Below are 11945 nucleotides of genomic sequence, written 5' to 3'. Positions count from 1 at the left end.
GCAAGGTATCATAAAGCTTCCGGGATCTTTAAGCTTCTCTGGTAAGCTTTTCAGAATGACTGCATTGCATTCTTCAGTGAGAAAAACTTTTTCAGTTTCTCTCCAATCCTTCTTATGACTTAAGATCTCTTTCATGAACTTAGCATAAGAGGGTATTTGATCAAGTGCCTCTGCAAACGGAATCTTTATTTTAAGAGTACTGAGATAGTCTGCAAAGCGGGCAAATTGTTTATCCTGTTCTGCTTGGCGACGTTTATGAGGATAAGACATCTTGGCTTTGTATTCTTCAAACTTAGTTGCTACAGGTTTATTTCCTACAGAAGTGGTTAGAGAAGCCTACTTAAGGGGGTTGTTATCAGCACTTGCAGGTGTCTGTTCCCTTATTGGCGTTTGAACGCCAGAATTGGGTGCTTTTTGGGCGTTTAACGCCAGGTTGCCACCCTTTTCTGGCGTTTGAATGCCAGAATTGGCTATCCTTTAGGCGTTTAACGCCAATTCTTCACCCCTTTCTAGCGTTTGAACGCCAGAATCATTCCTCTCTGGGCTCATACTGTCCTCAGAGGGATTTTGAGCAGTGGCTCGGTCATTTTCAGTTAGTTGTTCCTTGCTTGGCTTCCTACTACTTTAAATTGAGACATTCAATGTCTTCCCACTCCTTAACTGAACAGCTTGGCATTCTTCTGTTATCTGTTTAGATAGCTGCTATCTTGTCTGATTCAAGTGTTTTTCCATATTCTCATTAGCATCCTTGGTTTCTTGCAGCATCTCTTTAAATTCTGCTAACTATTTTGTTATAATAAGCAATTGCTGATTGAGTTCAGTAACTTGTTCTTGAGGACTAAGTTCAGTGGATACTGCATTAGCTTCTTCTTTCATGGAGGACCCACTACTTAAGTATAGATATTGATTTCTAGCAACTGTACTAATGAACTCTTGAGCCTTGTCAATTGTCTTTCTCATATGTATAGATCCACCAGCTAAGTGGTCTAGAGACATTTGGGCCTTTTCTGTAAGCCCATAGTAAAAGATGTGTAACAACACCCATTCTGAAAACATTTTAGAGGGGCATTTCCTTAGCATCCCTCTGTACCTCTCCCAAGCATTATAAAGGGATTCATTATCCTCTTGTTTAAAGCCTTGGATATCCAGTCTTAGCTGTGTCATCCTTTTTGGAGGGAAATATTGATTCAGGAATTTGTCTGATAACTGTTTCCATGTTCTTATGCTTGCTGTGGGTTGGTTGTTTAACCACCTCTTAGCTTGATCTTTTACAGCAAATAGAAACAGTAATAATCTGTAGACATCCTGATCTACTTTCTTATCACGTACTGTGTCAGCAATTTGTATGAACTATGCCAGAAACTCAGTAGGTTCTTCTTGTGGAAGACCGAAATACTGACAATTTTGCTGCACCATGATAATGAGCTGAGGATTTAGCTCAAAACTGCTTGCTCTGATGGAAGGTATACAGATACTACTCCCATAGGAAGCATTAGTGGGGTTAGCATATGACACCAGAGTCCTTCTGGACTGTTCATTTCCACTTAGATCCATGATGGAGAAAATAAAATATTTTTGTTCATTGAGCACACTTCCCTGCAATTCCTTGAGAGACGACCCGAGGTTTGAATACTTCGGTTATTTTTATTGGGGTTTGTACTTGTGACAAACAAATTTTTTATAGAGGATTGTTTGTTGGTTTAGAAATTATACTTGCAACGAGAATTTATTTGAGAAATTCTAAACCATCACAATTTTGTTCATCAGCCGTGCGGACGTGTCATTCAAGCATCGTTTTAGCATGATGCCTGTCCGCGATCTCACGCGTGCGCGTCGGGCATGCGCACGTGTGGCAGTTTTTTTTTTAACAGAACAAAAGGAAAATATGCTTAAGTGAAAATTTACAGAGATAATTAATGAGGCAAATATAAGCACATAAATAAAATAGAATTAGAAAAATGGAAGATCATACCATGGTGGGTTGTCTCCCACCTAGCACTTTTCTTTAACGTCCTGAAGTTGGACGGTATATAGGCTCAGTCCTCTTCCTTTGCTGGATACTTCAAGAGGAAAATCTCTAACTCCTTGTTGTTCTTCACTCTCGCGCCATGATATTGCTTCAAACGGTGACCATTAACCTTGAAGAAAGTAGGACTTGAGGGGTGACTTAGGTGGATAACTCCATACGGTTCCACCTAAACCACCACGTAGGGTCCATTCCACCTTGATCTCAGTTTGCCTGACATTAACCTTAACCTTGAGTTGTAGAGAAGGACTTGATCCTCAGCTCTAAACTCTCTCCGTTTGATGCTCTTATCATGCACCGCCTTCACCTTTTCTTTGTAGAGCCTTGAGTTTTCATACGCTTCTAACCTAAGGCAGTCCAATTCCTCCAGTTGTAATTTTCTTTCAATGCTGGCTCCTCCCAATCCTGAGTTGCATTCCTTCACAGCCCAGTAATCTTTGTGTTCCACCTCTACCGAAAGGTGACAAGCCTTTCCGTAGACTAGGCAAAACGGACTCATTCCGATGGGTGTCTTGTAAGCTCTCTGATAAGCCCATGGCACATCTCCAAGCCTAGATCTCCAGTCCCTTCTATGAGGTTTAACAATCTTCTCGAGTATGCGCTTGATCTCTCTATTAGACACCTCCGCTTGCCCATTGGTTTAGGGATGGTAAGCCATCGCCACCTTGTGAATGATACCATGTTTCTTTAACAGACCTGTCAATCTCCTAATACAGAAATGAAAGCCTTGATCACTCACGATTACTTGTGGTGATCCAAAGCGACAAATAATATTATTCCTAACAAAAGAAACAACCACATTAGCATCATCAGTACGGGTAGGAATTACTTTCACCCACTTAGAAACATAGTCAACAGCTAACAGAATGTATAAGAAACCATTGGAGTTTGGAAATGGACCCATGAAGGCAATACCCCATACATAAAAAATTTCACAAAATAACATGAGTTGTTGGGGCATCTCATCCCTCTTGGATATGTTTGCAAACCTCTAGCATTGGTGGCAAGAGTCACAGAAAATATTAGCATCCTTAAAAAGTGTGGGCCACCAAAATCCGCAGTCTAAAATTTTTCTTGCTGTTCTCTGAGGACCAAAGTGTCCACCACTCTCAGAAGAGTGGCATGCCTCTAGAATAGACTGGATTTCGGATTTTGAGACACACCTTCTAATTATTTAGTTAGCACCACATCTCCACAAATATGGGTCATCCAATATGTAATACTTGGACTCGCTCTTGAGCTTGTCCTTTTGATGCTTAGAAAAATTTGGAGGAAAGGTTCGACTAACCAAATAATTAGCTATGGGTGCATACCAAGGAACCACCTCAGATATTGATTGCAAGCTATCAAGTGGAAATGCATAATTGCTAGGAGTGGAGTCACTTTTAATATATTCTAGGCGACTCAAGTAGTCCGCCACCAAATTTTGGTAACCACTCCTATCTTTGATCTCTAAATCAAACTCTTACAATAACAATATCCAACGAATTAACCTTGGTTTTGACTCTTTCTTTGCTAACAAATACTTCAAAGCCGCATGGTCTGAATATACTACCACCTTTGTTCCAAGTAAATAAGCTCGGAATTTATCCAAAGCAAAAATAATAGCTAAAAGTTCTTTTTCAGTGGTAGTATAATTAGACTGGGCACCATCTAAAGTCTTAGAAGCATAAGCAATAATATAAGGGTCCTTACCTTCACGCTGAGCTAGCGCCGCTCCTACCGCATAATTTGATGCGTCGCACATGATCTCGAACGGCCTACTCCAGTCAGGCCCTCTCACAATAGGAGCTTGGGTTAAGGCAATCTTCAGCTTGTCAAATACTTCCTTGCAGTCTTCACTCAAGTCAAACTCTATGTCCTTCTACAGCAGACGGGATAGAGGTTGTGCAACCTTACTGAAGTCCTTGATAAAACGCCGGTAGAAACCTACATGACCAAGTGATGACAAGTCATCCTAGCCTATTTTAACTAGTCTTTTTCTTTTGTTTTCATTAGAATTATGTACTTTCTTGAGCTACAAGCAAGCTAATTGAGTAGATTTTCATGTTTCCCTTGATTGAACCAACCATATATGAATTTATGCCATTTCATGAGGTTTTATGCTATATTTGTTGCATATTATGAAAGAATGAATATCTCATGATTTTGAGCATAGCTTTGATGAGTTTGGTTAATTAATGATAGGTGAAGAAAGCTTGGAGAAAGGTTGAAGCAAAGAGGAATGGCTAGGAGTGAAGAGAGGACAATGGAATAAGTGAAATTGAACCAAGAAGCAAGAAGTTAGCCCCAACGTTAGCCCCCTAACTTGGAGGCTAACGTTGGAACTTGAAATTTCCTCCCTGGCCATCCCACGTTTGCACCAACGTTAGCCCCCTAACTTGGAGGCTAACGTTGGCACATGAATTCCTCCCTGGCCATCCAACGTTTGCGCCAACGTTAGCCCCCTAACTTGGAGGCTAACGTTGGCACATAAAGACATAAGGGAGAGGGGCCAACGTTTGCGCCAACGTTAGCCCCCTAACTTGGAGGCTAACGTTGGCGCCACTAGCACTAGACAAGGCCAACGTTAGGGTCAAAGTTAGACCCCTAACGTTGGCACCAACGTCCATACCAGAAAAATGTGTTGTCTGCTATGAAAAGTTGGAGCCAAAGTTAGACCTCTAACTTTGGCTCAAACTTTTGGTCCAACTTTTGCTAACCTCAAACCCGGTTCAATTGGTTCACTTTGGTTCTTCTTCAAACTTCAAGAGCAATCAACCAAGGCCTCTTTCAACCCAATTCCACCAAGAGCAAAGGCCCAACTCAAGGCTTGAAGATCTTTGGAAGAAAGTGCATAAATAGGATAGAATTCAAGTTATTCGGGGAGCTTTTCCTTTTGGAATTTTCATAATAGTTTTCGGAGAGCTTTTGATATTGAGTGAACTTTAATTTCTTTGTTTTCGTTGCTTTCAGTTTCATTTTACACTTGTCTTGGATCTTGGATTGGAGAATTGAAGAAATTCTGTTTCAATCTCAATCTTGGATCTCTCTGTTTCTTTACTGTTAATTGAATTTCATTTCCGGTTAATTGCTCTTCATCTCTTTTCTTTGCAATTTACATTTTCTTTGCAATTGTTCTTGTTGGATCTAGGAAGGCATTGAGATCTAGACTTGATTTTCTAGTCTCTGGGCCCTGAGATCTAAATTTTACATTCTCTGTTTCTTGCTTTTAATGTTCATTTACTTTACTGCTTCAAGATCCGTTTCAATCCCCATTCCCTTTTTCTCTTTTGTTTGATGCAATTTAACTTTTCCTTGTTTAATTTCTGCAAATCCACATCCTAATCCCCTTTACATTTCAAGCAATTTACATTCCTTGCACTTTAAGATTCCGCAATTTACATTTCTTGCACTCTAAGTTTCTGCCATTTAATTTCTTGTTCCTTAAGATTCAGCAATTTAATTTCCTGCACTCTTTACTTTCATGCAATTTACATTCTGCAAATCACAAATCACCCAACCAACACTTGATTCGCTTGACTAAATCAACCACTAAACTAAAATTGCTCAATCCTTCAATCCCTGTGGGATCGACCTCACTCCCGTGAGTTTTTATTACTTGATGCGACCCGGTACACTTGCCGGTTAGATTTGTGTGTTTTGGAAGAAATTTATTTTCATCCAAAATACTCATCACCAAGAAAAGAACGGACTTTTCTCACAGAAGAGGGGTAAGGTAACCCAGAAATAACATCAGCCTTTGCAGGATCAACAGATATACCAGTATTAGAAACAACATGGCCTATAACAATACCTTACTTTACCATAAAATGACATTTTTTAAAATTAAGTACAAGGTTCGAACTAGCACATCTTTCTAATACTCTAGCAAGGTTATCCAAACAGAGCTCAAAGGAATCACCATAGACACTAAAGTCATCCATAAATACCTCCATACAGTGCTCAAGAAGATCTGAGAAGATACTCATCATGCACCTTTGAAACGTAGCCGATGCATTACATAAACCAAAAGGCATTCTCTTATATGCATACATTCCAAAGGGGGATGTAAAAGTTGTTTTCTCCTGATCTTCTGGAGCAATATGGATCTAAAAATAACCAGTATAACTAACTAGAAAACAATAGTGTGATTTACCTGACAGACGATCAAGCATTTGATCGATGAAAGGTAGTAGATAGTGATCCTTGCGAGTGGCCAAGTTCAAGCGCTTGTAGTCCATGCACACTCTCCAGGAATTTTGCACCCTTGTAGTCATGAGTTCCCCATGCTCATTCTTCACTATTGTGACGCCGGACTTCTTCGGAACCACTTGTATTGGACTAACCCACTCACTATCTAAGATTGGATAGATAATGTTGGCTTCAAGCAGTCGGGTCACTTCCTTCTTCACAACTTCCAGAATTGTGGGGTTTAACTGCCTTTGAGGTTGACGGATAGGCTTGTTTCCCTCCTCTAGAAAAATGTGGTGCTCACAGACTGGAGGGCTTATACCTACTATGTCCGCCAAACTCTACCCAATAGCTTTCTTGTTTCTTCTTAGTACATGAAGAAGACGCTCCTCTTGTTGGGAAGTAAGCTCCTTTGCAATAATCACCAGAAGCTTCTGATTGTCTTTAAGATAAGCATACTTGAGGTGAGGTGGAAGGGGCTTCAACTCCATGTTCAGCTCATGGTTTGGCACTTGATCATCTGGAACCCCTGGAGGTGGCAAGATATCTTTAGTTTGCTCAGGGGGTTTTCCCACACTTGAACCTTGAACCATGTTCTTCTCATCCACTGCCTCTTGGTGAACATCAGCCACAGTCTCGTCAATAATATCACACTGGAAGATAGAGTGGTCTTCTGGTGGGTGCTTTATAGCTTCATCAAGGTTGAAGCTCACTGTTCTTCCATCTATCTCAAAGGAATAGGTTCCCGAGAAGGCATCCAATTTAATTTGAGAAGTCTTCAAAAACAGCCTCCCAAGCAAGATAGATGAAGGTCTCCCTGAGTCATTAGGGGGCATCTCTAGAATGTAGAAGTCAATAGGGAAAGTCAACCCCTTAATGCTCTCCAAGACATCTTTCGCAATGTCGACCACTAAGATTATGCTTTTATCTGCCAACACAAAACGGGCTGCCGACCTTCTCAATGGTGGAAGCTTCAAAGCATCATAAACTAATAATGGCATAATACTAACAAAGGCACCTAAGTCACATATGCAATCCACAAACTGTACCTCACCTATAGTGCAAGTAACCATACAAGGATCGGGATCACCACATTTCTCTGGTATAGCACCCATCAAAGCAGAAATCGAGCTACCCAAAGGAATAGTTTCTAAATCCTAGATCTTTTCCTTATTCATGCACAAATCCTTTAGAAACTTAGCATCCTTAGGAACCTGGCGAATAGCATCAAAAAGTGGAATAGTTACCTCAACCTTTTTGAAGATATCCACCATCTTGGGATCTAGCTCCAGTTGCTTTTTAGTCCTCCTAGTAAGGTGTGAAAAAGGAATGGGGATGGCTTCTTTCAGAACATTCTCTTCCTTAGATGCTCCATTCCTTGGTTTAGCTACTTCTTCTTCAACCACCTCTTGTGTCTCATCCTCTTCTTCAACATCTTCTACCTCAATAACTTCTTCCTCTTGAACGTCTTCTCTTAAGCTTGGCTCCTCGAGACTCCTCTCTTACAATGTAGTTCCAGACCTCAAAGTGATGGCATTAATTCTACCCTTGGGGTTAGGTAAAGGTTGGGAGGGAAGTGCACTAGAGCTTGAAGGTTGAGCATTTGAGGTAGAGGGTGGTTCCATACAGAATATAAGAGCTTGTAGAGTGGAGGTAAAACCGGTGAGGCTAAAGGTAAGTGAAGTTTGAAGCTCTTTTTGTCCTTGAAGAATAGAACGGAGTGTTTCATCTTGGTTGGAGGAAGGAGGAAGGTAGGTAATTTGTGGGACTTGTGGTTGGCTGAATTGAGGTGCTTGGGCTTGCCTTTGGTGAGGTGGTTGGTATCTTTGGCCTTGGTTTTATTGTTGGTACGGAGGGTTCTGTTGATACCAGTTGTGTTGGTAGTTATTATTCCACCTTTGATTTCCACCATTGTCTCTACCTCCTTGGTTGTTGTTGTCTCTCCATACTTAGTTGGGGTTGTCTTGCCAACCTTGATTGTAATTACCACATTGATTGTAGTTACGGCCTTGTTGATAGTACCCTTGATTTGGACTGTTGTAATAAGCATTGGTGGCCGCCAAGGTGTTGTACTCTTGGAGTTGTGGACATTCATCAGTGTAGTGCGAGTAGCAAGCGAAAATTTTACATACTCTCTGAGGGACTAACTCTTGATAGTGTTGTTGTGGAGGAGGTGGAGGTTATTGCTGATTGAGTTGGAGTTGCTTGAGTATATTGGTCATCTCTCCTAATGTCTTGGTGAGAGTAGTGGTCTCACTACTAGAAGAAACTTCCGTAATGGCCTTGGGATGTTTATTCCGTTGCCTTGTTTGTTGGGTAGACTCAGCTAGATCGGTGATCAATTGCCACGCTTCTGTCGCTGTTTTGTACTTAGTCAAAGAGCCATTACTCGCAACATCAAAAAGGGTCTTGTCTCGAGGCTTCATGCCTTGGCAGAAGTAGTTGATTAGCATCAACTGGTCAATCATGTGATGGGGGCACGAGTCCAGGAGATTCCAAAGTGTTCCCAATACTCATAGAGAGTCTGTGATTCACCCTGAATGATGCAGGAAATTTCCTTCCTCAATCTGTTTGTGACCTCAACTGGAAAGAACTTGTCCAGTAATTCCCTTATAAGCAGATCCAATTAGTAACAACAGCTTCTGGTTGAGTGTAGAACCACTCCTTTACGTTTTCCTCAAGAGAAAATGGGAAGGCATATAACCAAACAGCAGTCTCGTCTGCACCATGCCGCCTACTAGTTGAACAAGCTATCTGAAAATCTCTAAGGTGCTTGATAGACTCTTGAGCAGGTAAACCATGGAATTTAGGCAGTAGATTAATCAATGCGGTCTTCAATTCGAAATCAGCAGTTAAATTCAGATGAGTGCTTGATATGGTTGCAGTGTAAAATCTAGAGCTCCCGCTTCCTTGAGAGTAATTCTTCTAGGAGCTGCCATAGTATCTGTACTTAAATCAACAGAAGAGGTGTCAATGGAATTAGTAGGAGAGGAGTTAGTTTCTTCCTCAAATGACACTTCAGACTCAACCTCTGATAAGACTGGTGAATTGGGTAAAACCCCTTCACCACCCTCGGAGGCTAACCGATGCCGAGCTCGCTTAATATGTGAAATGGTTTTTTCAATTTCAGGATCAAATGCGGCTAGACTCGGATCCGGTAATGAACGTGTTATTCAATGCAAGAAACATAGAGCTCATGGTAATAAAATATACTAAGAAAAATAAATAATAAATACTACTAATAAACAGAAAATGCACCAATAAAATAAAAAAATGCAATTATGTAAATATAAAAATATTTACACTAATCAATAATTTAGCACACATATGCAACTCCTCGGTAACGGCGCTAAAATTTGATGGGTAGAAAAATGCCAGTTAAGAATTTCTTATAAAAATAGCGTTGCAAGTACAGTCTTAACTGATGAAATTTCCACTATCAATTTAATTTATGTCACAATTAAAATTTAATAACCGAGAGTAGAATCCCGAGTCGTTTCCCTAAGAGTTGACACAATGATGTAAATTATTGGTCAGGCTTTTCTGAATATTTTTTAGGTTGAGAACGGAAAAATAAGAAAACTAGAAATTAAAGCAATGAGCAAATAACAAGAGATGTTATGTATTTAAAATAAGAGGCCTTGGTTAGGGGAGATAATTGGGGTTTCTATCCTTGTTGTCTTTCCCAAGTGTGATAGTAGAGGTTCATTACTTCCACTTAGTTATCTTCTAACAATTGAAGGAAAGTCAAGTGGTTGTCACTAACTCTGATTCACAAGTCCTAGTCACTTCATAGGGAAGGACTAGAGTTGCTGAAAATTGAGTTACCCAGCAATTTCCAATTACAAATCAATACTTGAGTATCCCAACTCAAGGGATCCCAATTAATCAACTCCTAAGCCAAGTTGAGAGCTTTAAGTCATTAAAATAAAATTGGTAATTTTGAGAAATTAATTAAATTAAAATTGGAGAGGAAAACTATAAAGATGATGACTTCAATTGAAGGTAGCAATAGCTCTCTCAAGATCAAATCCAAAGCAAAACTAAGAAATCAAAACCCTAAAGAAAAGTAGTGTTTTTTTCTCTAGAATTCAAAAACTAAAGCTAAAACTAAAGTGGAAAGTGTAGTCCTCAGTCTCAGCTCCATCCCTGCCTCTAGTCTGTATTTTTGGGCTTGGATCTGGGTCCAAATCAGCTAGAAATCTCCCCCACGAGTTCTGTTAGGTGCAGCACGTGACGCTCTGTCACGCGTACGTGTTGGCGCTGAACTTTGCATCTGTCCATGCGTACACGTCAGTCACGCGTACGTGTCGCTGAACGATGCTCTTGGTCACGCGCACGTGTCATCCATGCGTGCGCGTCGCTCCTTGCTTCTCAAATCTTCAATTTCTTGTGCTCCTTCCACTTTAATATGCTTTATCTTCTTCCTTTAAGCCATATATGACCTGTAAACCTGAAAACAGTTAACAAACACATCACGGCATCGTGGAAAAATGGTGGTTCAATTCTATGCTGTTTTATAGGCAGTTAGAATACAGGTGTGGCTAAGTAACTCAATGGATAGTTTTGGTCCTGTTGAAAATACCAGTGCAAGTGAAGACCCAATTTTGATTAATATGGAAAAAGACTTTGCTAGCTGGAATGATAGTGACAATTCTAGTTACAGTAATGTTCATTATTTAGTCGGTGTCAGGAACATTAGAAATTTCCTATCTGATAAAATTCTTTTAGTTAGGGATAACAATAGCCAAAGGAACCGTTATTCCATATATTTTGATATTGAAAATCAATTTTTAGAGATTTCTAATGATCCTTCTTTTCTAAGTGAACCAGAAAGTTTTTTTGATAGTTATAATAAGAATTCTAGCTATCTGAATAATGTCTCTAAGAGACATGAGAATCATTACATGTATGATACTAAATCGAGTTGGAAAAATGGCATTTATAATTGCATTGAAAGTTATCTTCGTTCTCAAATCTGTATTGTTAGTCACATTTTAAGTGAAAGTGATAAATACAATGACAGTTACTTTTATACTTCTATTTGTGGTAAGGGCGGAAATGGTAGTGAAAGCGAGAGTTCTTCCATAAAAACAACTATCACGAATGAGAATTTAACTAAAAGAGAGGATTCTAAAGATCTCGATGAAACTCAAAAATACAAGCATTTATGGATTAAATGCGAAAATTATTATGGATTAAATTATAGGAAATTTTTTAAATCAAAAATGAATATTTGTGAACACTGTGGATATCATTTAAAAATGAGCAGTTCAGATAGAATCGAACTTTCGATTGATCCAGGTACTTGGAATCCTATGGATGAAGACATGGTCTCTATGGATCCCATTGAATTTCATTCGGAAGAGGAATCCGAATGGAAATAAAGGAGAATTAAAAATTAACAATTTAAGGCTTAGAAAACATGTTTTCAATCATATCACAAAATTGGGAAGGAAACTTAAAAACATGCAATTTACATGAATAAGTGCGAGTTTAGTTGATAAAACCCACTCAATTCAGTCCAAAATATATCATAAAATAATGGTTTATCAACTATCAACGGGAATATTTTGTGAAAATTCTTAACCGACATTAATCTTACATCACGCACACAAACCAGAACTCACAATTTCGGCAACATCTCAGAAATAATATTTTTGACACCAACTTCCCATGATCATATCTTTTTCTACGAAATTCCGATTTCCACAAAATATATACCGTTTTAAAGCTCTTTGAATTA

The 11945-nt window shown here is 39.4% G+C and overlaps 1 protein-coding gene across 1 annotated transcript; it reads right to left on the bottom strand.

The window, feature by feature from the left end:
- Positions 1 to 6540: 6540 nt before the first annotated feature.
- Positions 6541 to 7314, bottom strand: LOC107646987 (uncharacterized). The gene has a single exon (XM_016351125.1). The coding sequence runs from the start codon at positions 7312 to 7314 to the stop codon at positions 6541 to 6543; it is 774 nt and encodes a 257-aa protein (XP_016206611.1).
- Positions 7315 to 11945: the final 4631 nt, after the last annotated feature.

Source organism: Arachis ipaensis, chromosome B6 (genome assembly GCF_059453495.1).
Source record: "Arachis ipaensis isolate K30076 ecotype BB chromosome B6, ASM5945349v1, whole genome shotgun sequence".
Lineage (NCBI taxonomy): Eukaryota > Viridiplantae > Streptophyta > Magnoliopsida > Fabales > Fabaceae > Arachis > Arachis ipaensis.
The sequence above is the reverse complement of the archived record's forward strand: the minus strand, read 5'-3'. Positions and strand labels throughout refer to the sequence as shown.

Bases quoted from the DNA above. Each gene is read 5' to 3' on its own strand.
- LOC107646987 (XM_016351125.1), bottom strand. From the start codon at position 7,314: ATGGGTGCTATACCAGAGAAATGTGGTGATCCCGATCCTTGTATGGTT.